The sequence below is a fragment of the Spermophilus citellus genome, assembly GCF_964194105.1.
Source record: "Spermophilus citellus genome assembly, chromosome: 15".
Classification (NCBI taxonomy): domain Eukaryota; kingdom Metazoa; phylum Chordata; class Mammalia; order Rodentia; family Sciuridae; genus Spermophilus; species Spermophilus citellus.
The window spans coordinates 47,079,094-47,102,123 of record NC_138195.1 but is presented as its reverse complement, the minus strand read 5'-3'; the positions used below and the strand labels follow the sequence as shown (position 1 = coordinate 47,102,123).

General features: G+C 38.4%; 1 protein-coding gene across 17 annotated transcripts in view; it reads left to right on the top strand.

The window, feature by feature from the left end:
- USP54 (ubiquitin specific peptidase 54) overlaps nt 1-23,030 on the top strand; it is a 133,750-nt gene that overhangs the window by 104,724 nt on the left and 5,996 nt on the right. For 9 of the 17 annotated variants that reach the window (XM_081267818.1, XM_081267810.1, XM_081267820.1 and 6 more), the window contains 8 exons: nt 32-263; nt 2,167-2,300; nt 5,322-5,489; nt 9,338-9,457; nt 10,790-11,003; nt 14,101-15,494; nt 22,143-22,261; nt 22,561-22,701. In XM_081267818.1, the coding sequence (XP_081123944.1) occupies nt 32-263; nt 2,167-2,300; nt 5,322-5,489; nt 9,338-9,457; nt 10,790-11,003; nt 14,101-15,494; nt 22,143-22,261; nt 22,561-22,701 (2,522 nt within the window). The other 8 variants (XM_081267826.1, XM_081267823.1, XM_081267811.1 and 5 more) reach the window with 6 other exon arrangements.

The window sequence follows — 23,030 nt, the reverse complement described above, 5'->3', positions numbered from 1 at the left end:
CTTTTTCTTACTTGTCCTTTCATTGGGATAGCTAAAGAATTTACACCAGATGAACCAAGCAAGCCACCTGCTTACAACACTAAACCTGTTGGACCAAGCCCTCAGTACAAACCCTGGGGCTCAGCACGACTAACCTCTCATCTTTTAGAGCAACAACCTCGCCTAATCCAGCGAATGGAATCTGGTTATGAGAGCAGTGAGAGAAACAGCAATAGCCCTGTCAGCCTGGATACAGCCTTGCCTGAGAGCTCGAATATCTGCAGGTATTGTTTGGATTTTGAATAGAGGTGTTGTCCCTTGCAGCAATGTGAGCCACCTAATTGGAGTTTTCAACCATGGCTTAAATAAATTGAGAAATGGGCTTTAATATTATCTATGTGCTCTACCAACTTTATATAGCAGCAGCACCCTCTGCTGGCAGGAAGAACAAAGGCGCTTAAGAAGTGAGAAAGCTTTCAAGTATCAGATATAAAATAATTCTTTAGTGCCTACTTCAGCAGCATCTGTACTAAAATTTGAAGAATACAAAAAAGATTAACATGGCCCCTTTTGCAAGGATGTGTAAATTTGTGAAATGTTCTATATTTTGCTGGGCTTGATGGCTCATACCTGTAATTTCAGCAACTCAGGAGGCTGAGGCAGGAGGATTATAAGTTCGAGGCCAGCCTTAGAATGTAGCCAGGACCTAAGTAATTTAGTGAGAACTTGCCTCAAAATTAAAAGGGTTGGGGGGTTGAAGCTCAGTGGTAAAGTACCCCTGATTCGATTCCAAAAGCAAAGTAAATGTTTCAAATTTTCCTGATACGTAGGATGAACAAGTTTAGAGTTCTAATATACAACAATGAGGAATATAGGTATTAACATTGTACTGTATATAGAATTTATGTTACATGAGATCTTAGCTGCTCTTGCCACAAAAATAAGAGTAACTATATAAGATGATGGTTATGTTCATTTTGCTTCACTTACAATAATCTTTTTATCATCTATGTGTATCTTATAACATAATTTTCTATGTCTTAAATGTATATAATTTTAAAATGTATTTTAAATTACTTAATAATTTTCAATGAAAGAATCAATTAGTGAAGCAAACCTTTATAATTCTATAATCAGAAAAAACACAACTGTTACTTATTCTTGCTTTCTAATTTGAAAGAGTTTTTGTTTTTGTTTGGTTTTTTAGGGTAACTGGGTATTCTGGGTTTTATGAAGCTAGTGATATTCATAATCCTATAAGATAATGGTGACAATTTAGACAGAGTTCATTGCATTCTACTTGTAAGGCAGTTTGTTCTATGTGTTTTTGATCTACATATATTAGTTTTACTGAGTTGCCACAGACACGATTTCACTAATAGTATAGCTGCTCTAAAAGGAAAGATTATATTTTCTGCAAGGGTGATATCATATCCTCATTCTTTGCCACTCTTCTTCTGTAGGCACAGGACCCTTTTCCGTTTTGCACATGAGATGATGCCAAAATATTTAATAAGATTGGGCAGGGGATATAGTTCATTAGTAGAGTACTTGCCTAGCATGCACAAGGCTTTGGGTTTGGTCCCCACCACCACCACAGGGGAAAAAAAGAAAAAAATTTAGCAGGAAAAGGGAAGATAATATATAATATGTTCATTAATTCATTTAATAGATTTTGAGTGTCTGTTGTGTCAGATACTATGTATGTTAGAAGCATAAGATGTAAATGAGTTAAGATAAAATGGAGGAAATGAGTGGAATTGAAAATGGAGGGATTGTAATATTTTTCAATTTCCAGAAGAAGTTTAGCAGAAGCGTGTGTGTGTGTGTGTGTGTGTGTGTGTGTGTGTGTGTGTGTGTGTGTTTTATACTAGGATTGAACTCAGGACCTTACATGTTCTAGGCAAGTGCTTACCTTTGAGCTACATCCTCAGCTTCCCCTTCCCCACCCTTTTTTAAAAAGAAGGGCTCTTGCTATGTTCAGGCTGTCTTTGAACTCCTGGCTCAGACAGTCCTCCTGCCTCAGCTTCCTGAGTAGTTAGGACTGTAGGTGCGTGCTACCATGCCTGGCTCTCAGAAACTTTAATTATATTAGTTTGATGTTTTGTTGTAGGAATTTAGTCTTGTTAGTATTGCAAGTAATCACTCTTCTGATGCTTCTACTAGATTCTGGGTTCTTTTTTGAAGGGATCCAAGTGCTAAGAGATCAACTGGGATAGTCCCTTCTTGGCGTCATATCCCAAAGTCTCACAGCAGTAGCATCCTAGAGGTGGACTCCACAGTATCCATGAGTGGCTGGACAAAAACTCAACCCCTTTCAGGTAAGCAGAAGGACAGTGGATTTGGAGGACTGGATTTGAAGATTAATTCTATTTGGGGAACAGCCTTACCTGAGTAGATTTAAATAAGTTAGAGGACAGTTATAGTTTGAGTATATCTTCAGAATGTTAATACGGAGGTTTTCTAGCTGCTCCATCTTTGGATTTATCTTTTTGTTGTTGTTGTTGTTCTGTATCATGACTTGCCTCAGTGTTTCTACTTTGGAGAGAGTCCTTGTGGGAATAAAGGGAGAAAAAATTGGTGAACAGCAGTAATAACAACTCCATTCTTAAAAATAATAAATCTTAGTGTTTTCCTTAGTATAGGGGTAGCTTCCTCAGAAATTAGTTTATTATTGATTAGTACTATGAATTGAGGTACAGAAAAGACATATAGGCTATGGGCAAAACTGTGAAATTAGTGATTCAAACTTAACATTGCCCTTGCCTGTACATCCTAGTCTTAACTACCAAGTGTCTTGACAGTTACTGAAGGTTCTTACAGGTGGTTGGATAGGGGGTATGCAGCAGTATTAATAAAAATACACAAACCATTTTAGTTTTTTAATATGTGTGCTATAGGTTGCTGACATCTGGTAGAACAGAATAATACCCGTAGAGTCATATACATTAGGAATACTGGGTTAGAGTAAATTAGAGACCAGTGGAAGAAATTCATGCTTCCCAGTGAAGTTACACATTTGGTTTGTTTGTTTCCTACATTTTAATTTCTTTCATGTTGAGTGACATTCTTTTAAGAAACATGTGATCATACATAAGCATATTGCCCTTTTTTCCCTCTTCAGATAGTCAGTACCTTTGCAGTATACTAAAGAGTGATTTAACCAGTAATCCTCAATTCTGGATCAGCTACATAGAATCTGACAGGATTTCACAACAAAATTCACAACAAAAAAAGTTATGACAAAATTCTTCCCATAACATATAATTCCAAAATTCTTCCCCTAACATATAATTCCACCATCCTCTTTGTATAATAAGCCCTACAGGTCCCACAGTTTGATCTAATCATTCTATTAAGGCATGTATTTTTTAGCAGGGGGTAGTACCAGGGATTAAACTCAGGGACACTTAACCATTGAGCTACATCCCCAGCCCTTTTTTATATTTTATTAGAGATGCCGTCTCACTGAGTTGCTTAGCAACTTGCTTTTGCTGAGGCTGGGTTTGAACTCATAATCCTCCTGCCTTAGGCTTCCGAGTTGCTGGGATTACAGGTGTGCACCACTGCACCCGGCATGGCACTTTTTATCTGAGGTTCAATCACTTAAAAAAAATAAAAAACTACAATCACATGTTTTTTCTCATGTGGAAGCTAGAGAGGAAAAATGAACAGAAAAGTGGGAGGGATCTCCTAAAAATTGAAGGGAAATCATTAGAGTAGAGGAAAGAGACCAGAGGGAGGAAGGAGGGAAGGGAAAGGGAAATACTGAGGAGTAATATAGACCAAATTATATTGCTATATTATGTGCATGTATGAATATGCAACAACAAATTCCACAGTTATGTACAACTATAATGCAACAATAAAAAAGTGAAAAAATTATAGAAGTAAATCCAGCACAATAATTTATTAACCTGCTTTTGCCTCCTGAAATCGAAGGTATCAGTATTATCATTATGTTATATATATTTCTACCTCTTTTTTATGCTTATACAGTACATACTTTAGGTATATATGTACGTATGTGTGTGTGTGTGTGTGTGTGTGTGTGTGTATGTATATATATATGTCACCATCATTTTTTAAAAAAATATTTTTAGTTGTAGATGGACACAATACCTTTATTTTATTTATTTATATGTGGTGCTGAGGATCGAACCCAGTGACTTACATGTGCTAGGCGAGCACTCCACCACTGAGCCATATCCCCATCCCTCACCATTATTTTTTGTTTGTTTGTTTTTTATAGTGCTGATGATCAAATCCAGGTCCTTTCGCATACTAGGCAAGTGTTATACCACTGAATTATATCTCCAGCTTCTCAACACCTTTAAAAAAAAAAAAATGAGCCGTGCATGATGGTGCATGCCTGTAGTCCCAGCAGCTCTGGAGGCTGAGACAGGAGAATTGCGAGTTCAAAGCCAGCCTCAGCAACTTAGCAAGGGACTAAGCAACTCAGTGAGACCCTGTCTCTAAATAAAATCCAAAATAGGGCTGAGGATGTGGTTCAGTGGTTGAGTACCCCTGAGTTCAATCCCCAGTACCAAAAAAAGAAGAAATCATACTATACATATTATATATATTATTATACATACTATACATGATATAATACATGATAAACAATTTATTATTAAAATCATTCTAAATCTATGAACACTTATGCAGTGGAGTTTTTACTACTGTGGACATTTTACAAATTCATTAAAGATAGAAATTAAGGGCGAGGGCTAGGGATATAGCTCAGTTGGTAGAGTGCTTGCCTCATATGCACAAGGCCATGGGTTCAATCCTTAGCACCACAAAAAAAGAAAGAAAGAAAGAAAAGAAATGAAAAAAGAAAGAAAGAAAGAAATTAAGGGCGAGAAGCTCAAATGACTTGCTTGAAGCTCTGATAGAGTGCTTCCTACTGGTTAAGAGCATGGATTATGAATTTAACTTAGTGACTTGAAGTTACCTCTACCTTTTGCCAACTGTGTTACTCTTTTCATGACTCAACTTTCTCATTCCTAAAATGAAGGTAATTCTCATCATCAATTATGAGTGTTAAATAATATATGTAAAAGTGCTTAAAACTGTTCCTAATACATTGAAAATGTTTAGCAAGTGTCAGGTGTCATGTTGTTATACCAAATGTTCATAGTTTTTTTGTTTTGCTGTGATTTTTATTACTCAGGGCCCAGAATTTGATATGGATATCAGTATTCAAAACATTTACTTCAAATTAAAGAGAAGAGTTCCAAAAGAAAAAAAAAAACATATCAAAGTAGTCATATATTTAGCAGGTGTTTTATCTTTTTTATAGAAATGTTGATTTAGCTTCTCCTTTGCTTATGTCCTAGGTGGGGAGGTATCTTCTAAAAGTGAACTGGATGAATTGCAGGAAGAGGTGACCAGGAGGGCCCAGGAACAGGAACTTCGAAGGAAACGGGAGAAGGAATTAGAGGTTGCTAAAGGGTTTAACCCTCATCCCAGCCGCTTCATGGACTTGGATGAACTGCAGAATCAGGGTAATTGTTGTGAGAATTAGGTTGTTAGTAACGCGAACAGAGAGAAAAGGTATGAAAAAAGATCCAAGCTTGTAAGTTCCCTGTATTCTCTTTAGAAGTTATATATTTTTTTAAGTCAATCATTCCAGTGAGAGTTAAAGTAAGAGGTGACAACCCTTGTGATAAGAGATAGATACTAATTTTGGGCATGTCTACTAAAGCCCAATAGATCAGAGATAGTATATTATTCATGAAAAATATATTCCATGAACATCTCTACAGAAGGTATAAATGAAAGTAGCCTCAATTCAAAAACAGCAAAAAAGAAGTGAGCCACACTGATAGTGAGGGAAATTCTATTTGCTGGAAAAAAAAAAAAAAAAAAAAATATATATATATATATATATATATATATATATCCGGAGATAACCTCACCTGGAGCTTTAGCGAAGTAGATCTGTCAAATAGGATCTGAGAACCCAAAGCCTAATTTACTTTTATTTTCCTAATTTACTTTTTACAAAAATTCATGTGGTGCTGAGGATTGAGCCCAGACTCTCATGCATGCTAGGCAAGTGCTCTTACATTGAGCTCTGCATTCCTAGCCCCTTAATTTACTTTTTTTTTTTTTTTTTTTTTGTACCAGGGATTGAACCCAGTGGCACTTAACTACTGAGCCACATCCCAAGCCCATTTCATTTTTTCTTTTGAGACAAGGTCTGACTAAATTGCTTAGAGCCTCAATAAGTTACTGAGACTGGCTTTGAACTTGCAATCTTCCTGCCTCAGCCTCCTGAGCCCCTGGGATTACAGGTGTGCACTACTGCACCCAGCCTTATTTTTTTATTTTGAAACATGGTCCTGCTAAATTCACCAGCTGGCTCCAAACTTGTAATCCTCTTGTCTCATCTTCCCATGTCTCTGAGATTTCAGGTATGCTCCATTGTGGCATGCCCAGCAGTCCTACTTTTTTTTTTTCCCCCTCCACAATACCTTTATCTTATTTATTTATTTTTACGTGGTGCTGAGGATCAAATCCAGTTATCTCACACAGGCTGGGAAAGTGCTTTACCATTGAGCCACAACCCAGACCTCAACATTCATTCTGTGTGTGTGTGTGTGTGTGTGTGTGTGTGTGTGGTGCTGGGGATTGAACCCAGGGCCTTGTGCATGGGAGGCAAGCACTCTGCCAGCTGAGCTATATCCCCAACCCCTACTGTCTTTGATTCAAAGCAACTGTCATATATTTCCCAGGCATTATATTTGTTTTAAAATGAGTTTTAAATGCCCAATTCCTAGCTGGGCATAGTGGCACATGCCTGCATTCCCAGTGGCTCAGAAGGCTGAGGTAAGAGGATCACAAATTCAAAGCCAGCTCAGCAATTAAGCAAGGCCCTAAGCAACTCAGTGAGACTCTTATCTCCTAAATAAAATATTAAAAAGGACTAGGGATGTGACTCAGTGGTTAAGCACCCTGGATCCCTGGATTCAATCCCTGGTACCAAAAAAAAAAAAAAAAAAAGGGCAAAAATAAATAAAAATGCCCAATTCCTTAGTTGTCTCTGTATTTGGGTAGTCTTTTCTTCCATTTTGACCTTTAGCTAAATCACTTTGGTGTCACAAATTTATATTATTTCGAAAGAGGGATCTTGTCATCTTTCTCCTTGTCTTTTCCCTCCTCTGTCAATTGAGCAGTACAGTTTAGAGGGAATCTCCCTGCCTGTATTTGTCAGTTCTTCATACATTTTGGATCTCCTGAGAGAAGGAACGAAGTGCTAAGATTTTGGATGATAAGAATTTAAATCCATGGGGCTAGAGATGTGGCTCAGTGGTAGAGAGCGCTTGCCTAGTATGTGTGAGACACTGGGTTCAATTATCAGAGCCACATAAAAAATAAATAAGTAAAATAAAGGTATCGTGTCCCTCTACAAGTAAAAAAATAAAAAAGAAAAAAGAATTTATATCCATTATAGTCATTAACTATAGTTTGCCTAAGATCTTTTCTTTCCACCTGTGACTTTGTGAAGGCTTAATTTGAATTCCAATTATTGGTGAACCTAAATAATAGCTTTCTACCAATTTACGGTTATGAATGAGTAGAAGGCAAGGATGTTAAATAAATTTGAGCATTCATTTTATTTTTGCAGGTCTGGGGATCGAACACAGGTCTTTGTGCATGCTAGGCAAGTGCTCTACCATTCCTAGCCTATAAACTTTTTTTTTTTTAATGGCTTTAGCTACCATCCATCTCGGATTATATTGGTAGTATAAATTCAGTTGATTGCAAATATAATGGAAGAACTTTGGACCTGGGAATGGGGAAAACCACACTTCTATTGATGAGGTGAAACCTGAGTGCCAGCTTCTTCAGAATTAACCTGCTACTTCTGCTGTAGTAGTGGAAGTACTTTCTAAAAGCCAGGGTGAATTAAGAAGGGAATTTTAGGGATATGGAAGATCTTATCTTAGCATTTCCAGCTGGAGATAAGAAGACATTATGGAGAAGAATGATTAAGACAGTTTGATCCCTGCCCCACAGCCCCTCCCCCTTGTAAATGTTCAGTGTCAATCCCAGTGGTAGATGAACTTAAATTATAGTTTTTTACCAATTTATGGTTATGAGTGAGTAGAAGGCAAGGGGGTAAATAAGCTTCAGGGTTCATTTACAGAAGTTGCCTTTACTTATTTCCTTGCCTTTTCCTCTGGATTCTTTAGCACCTGCTTTGAAACTCATCCACTTTGAGAGGAGAAAGGAATATCCTCAGCTTGCTATATGGGAAGGTGCCTTTTGGGGATAGTTTTGATGAGCAAGGGTTCCACCATGCGACCAGCGCACTGGTTTCATTAAAGAGGTTCTTGGCATAAAAGTTAGCTAGTGAGATCGAAATAAACACACAGACTCAGTTACCTTTTTCTATGACCAGGTCCGAGTCGGCTCTCCCTCTGACTCACACCTTGAACCCACCCGGTAGGGCAGCAGGGATTACTCAGGGCTAGCAGGAGAGAGAGAGAGAGCACGCTAGGGAGTGGCCTTTTATTGGGGAACAAGAAATTCAGGGGAGAATTCCATCCAATGAAGGTTGAGGGGGGCAGCACTCCAAGGTCAGGGTCAGTGATTGGCCCCAGGGTCAGTGGTCAAGTGACACCCCCACACGGACAGGCTCTCACACCAGGAGAGGGTCGGGAAAGCTCTGACACAGTTTAGCCAGAGCGCCTCACACCCAAACCGGGAGTTGCCCAATCACGTGTGAGAATGGCTCCCCACACAAGGGCATGATAAAAATAAATACTTAGTAGTGCTGATGAAAGGTATGTTTATGTAACAACAAATGCGATTCAACTGCCATGGTAGGAACTGTAGACCCCCTGTGCCCAAGAGTTTTACTGACTTTCTAGTTAAGGGTGATGAAGAGATCTCTGTGAATTGCTATAGGAAAGAAGTGATATGGAATACTTTTCATAGAATAGTGAAGCCATCTTTTCCATAACAGCATTGGAAGTCTGTGGCATTCTGATACTCTGGCAGGATGTGTACTGTAACACTATGGAAGAGCAGTTCAGTTTTAGCCATGAGAAGTCATGTTGTTATAGACATATTTTGTTCTTTCATGGAGGGAGTCCCTGAGAAGTCTTCGAGTTAGAACATGTGGCTGGCAATGACATGCCTCTCTTTCAGGGCCTTGGAAGATCTTGGGTAAAGCAAAAACGGGTGTACTTGTTTCAGGGACTTCTTAATAGTAATGGACAGTTGAAATAAGGATAGACCAATGACTTGGCAACAAGGATCTGTGTGCACCAAAGGGAAACAGCAGTACATAGATGAAGTTGGAATTAATTATAATGAAAACAAAAAGTACTGGCCCTTTCAGGGAGGAGTGACGGCTTTGAGAGGTCTCTGCAAGAGGCAAATTCAATGTTTGAAGAGTCGCTGCATCTGGAACAAAAGGGAGACTGTGCTACAGCTTTGGCTCTTTGTAACGAAGCTATCTGTAAGTAACTTTAACCGCTATGGCTATGGCATTTTTTACTAACTTCATAATAGGTATTAGTGTTGTCGCTCAGATGACTATAAAAATAATTTTTATGCTTCTTAACTCTCACATTTCCAAAGTGAGGCCCTTTAGCTATCTATGCCCTTCAGATTTCTTTTCCCTCCCCTCCCTTTCCCTTTTTCCTCCCCTTCCCCTTCCCTTTCCTCTTCTCCTTCTACCTCCCCTTTCCTTTCCCTTCCCTTCTCTTCCCGTCTCTCCTCCCCTCCCCTCCCCTCCCCTCCCCTCCTCTCCTCTCCCCTCCCCTCCCCTCCCCTCCTCTCCTCTCTTCTTTCTGGGTACCAAGGATTGAACCTGGGGCACTTTGTCACTGAGCTACATCCCCAGCCCTTTTTATTTTTTTACTTTGAGACAGGATCTTGTTAAATTGCTTCGGCCCTTGCCACATTGGCAAGGCTGGCCTTGAACTTATAGTCCTCCTGTTTGAGCCTCCCAGGTTGCTGCAATAATAATAGCGGTGTGCCACCGCTCCTGGCATCCTTCAGATTTCTAAATGTGCCTGGCATTGTAACTGTGGCTTGTGGATATTTACTGGAATTACCCTCAACAGGAATCCATAGATGACTTCTCCAGCCATGCTTACCTTCTTATCCTAAGAAGAAGTTAGACTTCAGATAGCAAGTTAGTCTGCTCTTTCTCTAGTGGTTGACTAGTAAGTTGAAACTTATGGCAGAAAAACTGAGTTAATTGGCCATTGACTTCCCAGGCTTGTAACTTTCCACTGCAATATTTGATTCTTTTTGTTTCTCCCCTGCCTTCTGGTATGCAGCACCATAATGTTACAGCCAGGGAATAAAGTTTAGAATTGGTATCCAATTTTATATGACCACATGAAGCTGTGCTCTGTAAAGACAGATGCAGGTTTGGATCTTATTTCTGCTGTTGGCCATCAGGAAGGGGGAGTTGGGAGCAGTGTGTGGAGACCAGAGTCGAACAGGTCAGTTGGAAAGGACAAGAGTGACAATCTCTGAGCACTAGTTTATCTTCCTGATTTGTTTTAGTTGGTGTGTGTGTGTGTGTGTGTGTGTGTGTGTGTGTGTGTGTTTAATAATTTAAATTAACTTCTTTGGCCTCCATAGCTTCCTTGTATGTTCCTTATAGCCAGAGCTAGCTCTGTGCCCCTGGACAGTGTATGCATGGTCCATGCCTTGCATTCCTGCTGCATATTTTGTTTTACTGCATATCTTTGCTTCTTTTTGATTCAATTTTATTTGTTTTATTTTTATTTGTATTTTGTGTTCTGTTTCTGCTATATTTTCTTTTGCATTTTAGCTAAACTAAGACTTGCCCTGCATGGTGCCAGCTCTAGCACGCACAGCAGAGCCCTAGTCGATAAGAAGTTGCAAATCAGTATTCGAAAAGCAAGGAGCCTGCAGGATCGCATGCAGCAGCAGCAATCATTGCAGCAGCAGCAATCATCGCAGCAGCCGCCGCAGCCCTCAGCCTGCCTCCCATCACAGGGGGGGGCCGTCCCTCAGCTGACAAGGTAGTGCTTGGGAACCACATGAGTTTATAGATGCCAGGGGAGAAAGTGACCATGGGTACTCCCGCAGCAGAAGCTGTCATTGTCTCAGTGACTACAGGGGAGAGAGAGAAGTCTATTGAAAAGATTGATTTTGTCATTTCTTAGTGCTGCATAATACTCCATTGTGTATAGATGCCACATTTTTTTTATCCATTCATCAATTGAAGGGCATCTAGGTTGGTTCCACAGTCTAGCTATTGTGAATTGTGCCGCTATAATCATTGATGCAGCCGTATCCCTATAGTGCGCTCTTTTAAGGTCCTCAGGGAATAGTCCGAGAAGTGCGATAGCTGGGTCAAATGGTGGTTCCATTCCCAGCTTTCCCAGGAATCTCCATACTGCTTTCCAAATTGGCCTCACCATTTTGCAGTCCCACCAGCAGTGTACAAGTGTACCCTTTTCCCCACATCCCCGCCAACACTTGTTGTTGTTTGACTTCATAATGGCTGCCAATCTTACTGGAGTGAGATGGTATCTTAGGGTGGTTTTGATTTGCATTTCTCTGATTGCTAGAGATGGTGAGCATTTTTTCATGTACCAGTCACTAATATGGCATTATGTAAAAATGCGAATATGTAACAGATGTGATTCTGCAATCTGTATTTGGGGTGAAAATGGGAGTTCAAAGCACAATTTGAGTCTAATGTATGAAAGATGATATATCATGAACTATGTAATGCGATAAATAATCAATAAAAAAAAAAAAAAAAAAAGAAAAGATTGATTAGGAAAAAGCCCTAGTAGCCATTGATATAGTTCACACATCTTGGCCTTTAAATTTGGCTTTTAATTAGAATAAGTGAATTTAAGTAAAAATTAAATTTGTCTGTTAATAAGTTTGAGTATTTTTCAAAATAAAAATATAATAAAGGCATCCAGCCCTGGGCTGTGTACATGCTAGGCAAGTGCTCTTCCATTGAGCTATACTCCAGCCAGTATTTTGTGAACATTGCCTAGGATCCAGGCCCGAGCTAAGCACTTTATGTATTTTATTTCATTATCAAAATATCCTTATAAGATTGGGACTATAGGGCTGGGGTTGTGGCTCAGCAGTAGAGTGCTTGCCTTGCATTTGTGGGGCACCAGGTTCAATCCTCAGCACCACATAAAAATAAATCAAAATACAGGTATTTTTCTATCTACAACTAAATATATATATTCCCCCCCACAGACAAAAAAATAGGAACTATTAGTTAGCATTCTTTATAAATAAGGAGACTTGAGCTCAGGAAAACTAAGATTACTTGGCTTATAACAGTAGAAGTATAGAATTCAAATCTAGGTCTGTCTGTTTGGTGCCAAAATGTATGTCATTGACCATTATGTAGTATGCCTTTTATGGTTAGATTTTTCCATACAAGTATATGTTACAAGAGTGACTGGGTGACTAACATAGGATAGTTTATAGCATATAGGTCATATACACTTTATCCAAAATACTTGGAACCGGAAATGTTTCAGATCTCAGTTTTCTCCCCCAGATTTTGGAATATTTGCATGGTTTTTACTGGTTAAGGATTCCTAATCCAAAAATTCAATTCCAAAAAAAAAAAAAAAAAGCCGGGCATGATGGCGCATGTCTGTAATCCCAGCAGTTTGGGAGGCTGAGGCAGGAGGATCATGAGTTCAAAGCCAGCCTCAGCAATTTAGCGAGGTTCTAAGCAATTTAGTGAGACTCTGTCTCTAAACAAAATGTAAAAAAGGCTGGGAGTGTGGCTCAGTGGTTAAGCACCTCTCGGTTCAATCGCTGGTACCAAAGAAAAAGAAAAAGAATTGAAGTCCAAAATACTCCAGAATCCAAAACTGTTTCAGTGTCTTGTCTGCACTCAAATGGTTTCAGATTTTTTGGAGCATTTCAAATTTTGGATTTTCAGATTAGGAACCTGAAAACCCAAAATTTCACACATTTTGGAAAGCAAAATCCTCATTTTTCAGATAAGGATGCACAGGTTGAGCATCCATAATCTGAAAATTCAGAATTTGAAAAGGTGGGATTTTATTTAAGTGCTGTAACATTGCATTTTTGGGGGGTCAGAAATATAAAACAATTACAAACCAACTAAATCTTAAGAGAATATGGTATATTAAGAAAACATCTGAGTGAATAATACAGTAAAACCTAGATAATAAAGACAAATTTGAAGTAGTTGTTTTGTGTAATCCTATGAACATGAATCACCTGTATTCTGTATTTGTAGCCTCTTGATTCCTTTGGTTGGGCTACCTCACAGAACCTTATGTAGCATTTCCCTCCTTGTATAGCATCTGGATTTTTGCTGTTCTGTGTGAAAATCACTCATTTTGCCTACCTTCCATTGTCATCTGCATGTGAGACTAGCAATTTTGATTTTTAAATTTTCAAGTAGAATGTGTTTGGAAAGGGACTTTAATGTAGTGAAGAATATTGGCAAGGACTGTACTTAATATTGCTGTGTGTAACTCTGGTGAAGGATTGATATTACCTGTTTATCTGAGCATGAGTGGTGTATGTAGGGGAGTCTTTTCTTTTGTTAACCTCTAAATTATTGACCCTACTTGTGCTTGTCTTTCCATTTCTTCCTTTCTTTTTTTATAAATTAAAAAAAAATTTTTGGTACTGGGGCAATCCCTAGTCCTTTTTATTTTTTATTTTGAGACAGGGTCTCACTAAGTTGCTGAGGCTGGCCTTGAAATTTTATCCTCCTGTCTCAGCCTCCTGAGTTGCTGGGATTACAGATGTGCACCATTGTGCCTGGCTCTGTTTCTTTTTTAAATTTTCTTGTTTTTTACCACAGTACTGGGGTTTGAACTCAAGGGATCTCTACCACTGAACTATATTGGTAGCCCTTATTTTCAGTTTGAGACAGGGTTTTAAGTTGCTGAGGCTGGCCTCAAACTTGAAATCTTCCTACCTCAGCCTCTCAAGTTGCTGGGATAACAGGTGTGTACCATTGCGCCCAGCTTCATTTATTTTCATCATTCCTTCTGTGGATAACTATAAATGGGAATGGAATGATCAGTTCTTCTTGGAAGTGATCTTGTCAATCACCTTATGACTGGCTTTCTCCATTTGTTTCAGTGAACAGCCTATCCCGCTCCAAGTATTGTTAAGCCACGAGGCCCAACTGGAACCCTGCACGGATACCGATTTTGGGGCCAGTTCTTCTTTCTTACACTCACCTGCTTCCTGCCATGAGTCACACTCATTACTGTTCCCAGAGTTACCTGCTTCATCTGCCCCACAGCAAAGTTCCCCCAGTAAATCTGCCTCAAAGCTTCTGACTTCAGTTGAGGTGGACAGCATTGACCCTTCTGTATTCCACAGGCAGTGTTTACCTAAAACACTAGGGAGAACTGAGAATTCTCACCTTGATTGTGTGCCATTGGATGCCTCAGAGGGTAAACTGCCAGGGCAAAGGGGTGATAACAACAGTTACAGCAGGTTCTCTCTTCAAAAAGGAAGGAACATTGCTCAAGAACAGCCATTCCAAGAAAAGAGGAATCCTACTGACTCATCCCTGGTGATGTCTTGGTCACACCTAACAGGAAGAGCCACCTCAGAGGGAGAAACAAACAGCCTAGGCTATAGTCCTTCAAATTCATTAGTTCAACCCAGTATTCCCACATATAGGGCCTGCCACCCCATAATGTCTGCTGTTGCTTCATCTGTGCTTCATTCTTCTGATCCTGTGCAGAAAACTAACCAATGCCTCCAAGCCCAAAGCCTCCAAACTTCTCTGACTTCAAAAGTGGATGGAAGCAGTGAGGAGCCATGTAGACCAGAGTTTCCCAGCACAAAGGGACTTGTCCGCTCACTGGCAGAGCAATTCCAGAAGATGCAGTGTGCCTCCATGAGGGATGCTTCAGGTTCCCAAGAGAGAAGTCTTGGAAATCTAAAGAAGAACTCTTTCCCTTCTGACTCTAAGCCTTCTTTCCAACAAGGTCAAGGGAAAGGCCATTGTCCCTGGGCAAAAGAGCAAGCCTCTCTGGATGGTAGGGACAGATTGCCTTCCTGGGAAGATCCTGCTGACCACCATCTTTCTCTTGCCATGGACTCAGGGCAGCCAAACAGTGAAACTTCTAGGGGAGGACAGCCCAGGTTGGGAGAGCCAGGTATATACCAAGGAAAGCTATCCCAAGCAAAAGACCCTAGGCCTAAGGAGATTGGTAACAGTATCAACTTGGGGACTTCCTTGCCTTTGGATTCCTGGGTGAATGTCACAAGGTTCTGTGATTCTCAGCTTAAACATGAGATCCTTGGGCCAGGAATGAAGTCCTCTCCCCATGATTCTCATACCTGTGTAACCTATCCAGAGAGAAATCATATCCTTTTACATCCACATTGGAACCAAGACACAGAGCAGGAGACCTCGGAATTGGAATCTCTCTACCAGGCCAGTCTTAAGGCTTCCCAGGATGGCTCTTCTGCATGGGCGCCACAGAATGTGGCTTGGCATCCACTTAGCCAAACAGGTAAGAATACATTTCAGGGGAAGAAGAAATAGGGGTTATATAAAAGCTTATATAAAAACAAGACAATATGAGAGGAGTGGTATTCTATACAGGTAGTATTTGTAGCTTGGTAAGAGGTAGTAGAACTTCTGACTTTACTCATGAGCTTCAGGACAGGTGCTGAAAGAAAGATGTTTTTCTTGATAGAGTGGATAATGGAGGTAGAAATAGGAATTTGCAAATGAATTCCTCCTTTTAAAGAAAGAGACCACTAAGTATTTATCCATGGTTTCTCTAGTATGCAGTGCTACAGCATGGTTCACAGGTCTTTAAGAGTGACTCAGCATGGAATTGGGTAAGATGAGAGGAAATGTCATTTTGTGGTTTAGAAGTTAAACCAATCCCAAGATTGAGCCTCCAGGTCTGCCTTGCAGCTGGGGTGTCCCTATTGAATGACATCTCTAATATGAATGGCATTTCCAGATCATAATGAACTAGTAATATCAAGAACTTCCTTTATTCCATTAGGAATTTCCAGAATTCCTGTCTTCACAGAATTTTCAAGGTATTATTTTATAGGGTAGCCTTCACAGACTCTCCTTAAAATAGTACTGAATGAGGAGTCAAAGCTACATCTCATTCACCTCACAGATTTAATTCTGGAAATTGAAGATATGAAGAATGTTTGAAATTTAGATTGCATGCACTAACTCCAGACCCTGAGTTATTTTCCTGATACTGACATTACTTCTGAATATAAATTTGATACGTAATATCCCAGGAACAAATTTTTACTTGAAAAATGAGAGAAATAGTTCAATGATTTTTCTAAAAAGATCTATTCCAACTCTAAAATGATATGTATTATTCTGTAAAATTTAATTCAGAGAGCTTTGTCTTCAGCTTGTGTAGGACAGCTTTTATAATTGTACAGGTTCCTTGCATGCTGACAACCAGTATTTAATTATAGTCATTTTGTTTATTAAATACCTACTTTGTTTCCTGGAGCTGTGGGCAAATGCCACATAAATATAAAATTTGATATTAAGATACGTTTCTAAGGATTTGCTTCCTAGTGCAGATTTTGTAATCCCATTTATTAAGTGCTCTAGGTACGTGGATGGGGTGATATTGGGAATATTCTAAAGAAAAGGAAAAGCTAGAGTCTGCTTCAATGAGCTTTCTCTCTGATATAAGGGAGAATAAATACATTAAGTATTTTAAGAATGATAATAAACATAAAATAATACATTGTAAATTGAACTAACTAGTTGAATGTTAAATATTATATTTAAAAACAAAAAGCCCTTATAATACTCCAAAGAGCAACCTTTTTAATTGTAGTTTTAAAATATCAAAAATCCTTGCCAGTCTCACTCAGTGTTTTAATGTTTTAACCTTAAAAAAAAAATACACATATACTGTATTTTGTTTGTGTTTAGCAAAAAGCAAGGTAAGTATAGTCTCATGACTTTCTTAAATTATATTTATGAGCATTTTTCATAAAAATCAGTTTTATGATTATAATGTTATATATGAATGTACAATAACATTTATTTTGCTACTGAATAAAAGCTAATACTTAGTTCAATTTTATAAACTTTTTTTCTTTATTGGAGATTGAACCCAGGGGTGCTTTACCACTGAGCAACATCCCCATCCCTTTTTATTTTTAAAGACATTTTTTAAGACTGAGTTGCTGAAGTTCTCACTAACTTGCTGAGGTTCTTGCTAAATTGCTGAGGCTGGCTTCAAACTTGAGATCCACCTGCCTGAGCCTCCTTACTTGCTGGGATTACAGGCATATGCTACTACTTTATCTTATCATAAAGCATTTATTAAGCACCAGATTACTTCTTTAAAAAAGTAAATACATTATAATATATAATTTACACACCATCATTTCCCCTACTTGAAGTGTATAATATAATAGTTTTTAATAGAGTTGTTAACTCATTGCAGTAGTTCAGGGTTTTTTGGCTTTTAATTGTTAACCTCCCCCCAACCCTTATTTTTTCTTTTGGCAGTGCTATAGATTGAACCCAGGGCTTTGCACATGCTAGGCCAGCACTCCACCAGTGAGCCACATCCTCAACCCACTACTGTCTGTTTCAAAATGTTACTATCATCCTAAAAAGGTTACTATCATCCTATACCCATTAGCAGTCATTCCCCTGTACTCCCTCCCTCCCCTCCAACCCCACCAATCTATTTTCTGTATCTTACCTGTTCTGGACACTTCATATAAATGGTGTCATATAGTATGTGATCTTTTCACATGATTGTAAGTCCTAAAAAATCTAAACACCACTCTTTTTTCCTTTTTGAAGTACTGGGCATTGAATCTGGACCTCACATATGCTAGGCTGTACTATTGAATTACATCACCAGCTCTTTTTATTTTCTGTTATTTTAAGTCAGTATCTTACACAGTTGTCCAGATAGGCCTCCAACTTGTAATCCTCCTGCCTTAACTTCTGTAGTGGCTGGAATTATAGGAGAGCATCATTATTCCTGGGTCCTTGCCATTTATTTGTTGAAGAAGTTTGTTCATTTGTCTTAGAGCATTTTGTATATTATAGGTTTTACTGATTGTAGTTTGGTAGAGTTTTTGGTTTCTTGAAAAACGTTATTTCAGTTTGATTCCCAGCACCACAAAACAAAAAATTTTAAAAATAGGTTCTTCTAGCCCCCGTTTCTCTTATAAGTTGGTACTTAGAATTAAGGGTGCAATTAAAATCAGGTTCTGACAACAACTAAAATATATATGTATGTATGTATGTATATATGTATTTTTAAAAAATCAGGTTCTGTTTTGTTTTGTTTTGTTTTGTTTTGTTTTGTTTTGTTTTTTGGTACTTGGTATCATATCCTGGGCCTCATGCATTATAGGCAACTCTATCACTGAGTTACAGCCCCAGTCTTTTTAAAATTTTTATTTTGAGAAAAGGTCTTGCTGTGTTGTACAGGCTAGTCTTAAACTTGTGATCCTTAGTTGGAATTTTAGGTGTACACCAGAGTGGTAGCACATACCTAAAATAAATAAACACACACACACACACGACCTCTCAAATGCTTAGCAAGCAAGGTATCACAGAACCACATCACCAGCCCTCATCTTAATTTTTAAAAATAGGATTATTTATAGGTAATACTTATTATACAATATCAGGAAATATATAATATTGAGCTTTTTGGTTTATTTTGTTACAGTTGATCAGTGAGTAGGTATCATATTAACCCCACTTCTGTTGAATATAGAAATTCCCTCAACAATATCCTCTGCTCAGATACCTCAAAAAGAATTAGAATCTGCTCACATTGCAATTGTCTAATGGCCACCTCCTTGTCTATGAATCACTAAGCTTAATTAGAGGAAACACGAAATTCTAACCATTACAACTGTAATTTATTATTAAATTGTCCAGTTATCATCTGAAGAATGGCCTTAAAGTGTGTGTGTGTGTGTGTGTGTGTGTGTGTGTGTGTATAAATATATGGGGCTGGGGTTGTGGCTCAGTGGTAGAGTGCTTGCCTCAAATGTGTGAGGCACTGGGTTAGATTCTCAGCACTACATACAAATAAAAAATAAAGGCCCATCAACAACTAAAATGAATAAAATAAATAAAATTTTTAAAAATAAAGTGTATATATATAAGCATATATATACACACATTATATATAAACGTATGTATATATATATATATATAAAGTATATATACACATATGGAAATAATTTTATATAAATGGGATCATAGTATACATGCTGTGTTTTGTGTTTTGGAGTGCTGGGATTGAAACCCAGGTCCTTTAGCTTCTAGGCAAGTACTCTGCTGCTGAGCTATACCTCCAGCCATACATGCTATCTTTAATATAGACAGTTTTCTTATCTATTTCTTTTTAATATTTTTAGTTGTCGATGAACACAACACCTTTATTTTATTTATTTATTTTTATGTGGTGCTGAGAATCGAACCTAGTGCCTCACATGTGCTAGGCAAGTGTTCTACCACTGAGCTACAACCCCAGCCCTATTTCTCTTTTTCTTTTTTTTTTAAAGAGAGAGCGAGAGAGATAGAGAGAGAGAGAGAATTTTTTTTTTAATATTTTTTTAGTTATATATGGGCACAATATCTTTATTTTGTTTATTTATTTTTATGTGGTGCCGAGGATCGAACCCAGGGTCTCACACAGAAGAGGCGAGTGCTCTACCGCTGAGCCACAACCCCAGCCCGAGAGAATTTTTTAAAATATTTTATTTTTTAGTTATCGGCGGACACAACATCTTTGTTTTTTTGTATGTGGTGCTGAGGATCGAACCCGGGCCACACGCATGCCAGGCGAGCGCGCTACTGCTTGAGCCACATCCCCAGCCCTCTCTTTTTCTTAAAACCAGTTCTACGTTCACTTCGCCAAGTAACAATATAGTATGCATACGTCTGTATTTTTTTTGTTCTTATAATTCCATGTAGACCTGCATATAGTTAGTTTTTTTTTTTTGCTTGGGGATCATATGACTTTTTTTTTTTTTTCCTTTTAACTTAACATTTCATGAAAATTCTCCAAGTCATCTTGTTTAACTTAACTCATTTTTTAGTGGCTGGGAAGTAATTGCTAAGGATATAACAATTTATTCAGATTTTTATAAATTTGTATTTGTTCTTATTCTCATGAGTAGAATTATTGGTCAAGAGAGTACATATATTTTCAATTTATTATTATTTTTTGTACTGGAGATTGAACTCAGGGACACTTAACCACTGAGCCATATCCCTACATCCCCAAACTAATTTTGTATTTTATTTAGAGACAGGGTCTCACTATGTTGCTTATTGCCTCGCCATTGCTGAGGCTGGCTTTGAACTCATGATCCTCTAGCCTCAGCTTTCCGAGCCGATAGGATTACAGGTGTACACCACTGCACCCAGCTTATATTTTCAATTTTTAATAGATATTTCCAGATTGCTTTTTTAGGAATACTATGACATTTCCTTTAATAACGTTCAAGGATATTTTTCTACACTGTCTTTTTTGTTTCAAAAGCAAAGATTCCTAGATTCCAACCATAAAGATTCTTATTCAAGTCTGTAGTGAGGCTCAGGAAGCTATATTTCCTCCTTCCCTCCTTTCTTCCTTTCACCTTCCCCTTCTTCCTTTTCTTTTTTTTAATATATATATATTTAGTTGTAGTTGGACACAATATCTTTATTTTATTTATTTTTATGTGGTGCTGAGGATCAAACCCAGGGCCTCACACATGCTAGGCAAGTGTTCTACTGCTGAGCCACAACCCCAGCCCTCCCTTCTTCCTTTTCCTTTCTCCCTCTCCTTTTCCCTTTTTTCTTTCTCCCTTCCTTCTTTTTTTTTTATTATTAGTTGTTCAAAACATTACAACGCTCTTGACATATCATATTTCATACATTTGATTCATGTTCCTTCCTTCTTATTGAACTCTTAGGCACACTACAACTGAGCTATATTCCCAGCCACCACCCCCCTTTTTTTTTTTTTTAAAGAAAGGGTCTCCCTAAGTTGTAGAGACTGGTTTCAAACTTGCCTCATCTTCCTGAGTTCCTGGGAAGCTGTACTTTAAAAACTCCCATGTGAATCTGTGAATCTGAGGCAGTATCAGAACCACTGCATGTGAGTACAAGGAAATATTAAAAACAACTGATTTTCAGTACTTATATCAGCACTATCATACAACAGCCACACACACACACACACACACACACACACACATATATTAGAATGAGACACAAAGTGGCCGTGTACATATATATCAAATGTAGGTCAAGGACATGTACATTTTCAGAATAGAAGGCTTAATTAAATTGGATTGGGGAGTCTCTTGGAAGTCACATATCCACTTTAGAGCCGCATTAGTAGTTGTTTAGAATGTGATTGAGAAAAAGTGGGGTAAGGGGAGATAAAAGAGACTTATACATATCAAATATTCCTTAAGAGCTCCATTTCAGAGTGATAGGAAGAGTACTGTACTAAAAATTAAGATATGCGTTTTAATCCTGAATAAACTTCTACCTACCTCTCAGACTCTGGAACTCATTTTCTTGTTATATAAAATGAGGAGATTTGATATAATAATTATTATAATGATCATTTCAATTCTTAACTAAACTGGAGATAATAGTTTTCTTTATCACCAGAGATACTTTAGAAAATCACTACATCAGATAATTTTCTCTCTAGATACTACAAGTCTTGGACTGAATTTTTTTTAAATATTTTTTTAGTTGTAGGTGAACACACAATACCTTTATTTTGTTTAATTATATGTGATGCTGAGGATTGAACCCAGGGCCTCACACATGCTAGGAGAGCACTCTTCTGCTAAGCCACTACCCTAGTCCTCATACTGAATTCTTTCAGAAGCTGAGTATGTTTACAAAAATGAAGTAAGATAGGGACATTCAGCTGTCTCTCCATAGCCTTTTATAAAGTTCTTGAAGGGCTATGTGACCTATAGAAGTCTATCCATATTCTGAAAATTATTGTTTCTAAATTCTAGGAGCATCTTTCCCCATTGGATTCAGGAATGCATATTTGTTACTTAGTGAAAGAAGAACTTCTGAGTTTGTGCTTCCAGGCTCAGAGTTTAGGCCTCAAGAGAGAGATGGCTTTACCTTATATTTATGTTTTCTTTCTCAGGCTCTGCAGATGGCATGGGGAGGAGATTACACTCAGCCCCTGGGCTTGACATCTCAAAGACCCGAATAGCAGAAATGGAGCACATTCTCCTTGAAGCCAGCACAGTGCCTGCGTCTCAGGTAGCAGCCTCAAGAGCTAAGGTGATAGACCTGGTTGGTATGTTAGGGAAAGAAGAGTACAAAGGAATGAATGGTAGGGTTGTTGATAAAGCAGAGGCATTGTAGTGGAGCTACCAAAAGAGAACAAGGTATGAGATTGGACTGCTTTTGATTGAGAGGAGATCTTTCAATTATATCTAATTCAGGTGTTTACTGGAGAGTCTTATCTAAATTTCTCCCATATCTCCAAGGACAGGGCCTGTGGGAAAACCACAGGTCTGATGTTATGTATCTACCTGTGTGTGTCTATATGTTTGAAGGCTGCAGCTTGCCGAGGCCTCAGCAGGGAGTATGGGGATGATGAACAGTACAGTGCAGAGAACTTTCGCCGCATCTCACGCAGTCTCAGTGGCACCATTATCTCAGAGAGGGAGGAGGCTCCAGTCTCTTCCCACAGTTTTGTAAGTAGAATCAGGATCTGTCTATTTAGAGCACCCCCATCTTTGCTAGGTAACAAAACAGTGCTGGTGAAAGAGCAGGGAGAAACTGAAGGTTGTAATTTGGGGAAAGCCATGTGCACTCAGCAAAAATGAGGACACACAGTCATTATTTTACTTACACATTTGGAGCCCAGAGGAGTGTTTCTTTTCTGGAGTAGTTCTAAAAGGGTATGTTTTCGGGTTCCCTAGGGTGAGAATAGTCATTGTAGCCTTGAGAAGAATCTGAGAAGCAAAGCCTAGTGGTTGGGTCAGAATCCATGGTACTTATTAAAAGAAGAAATAGGATAGGA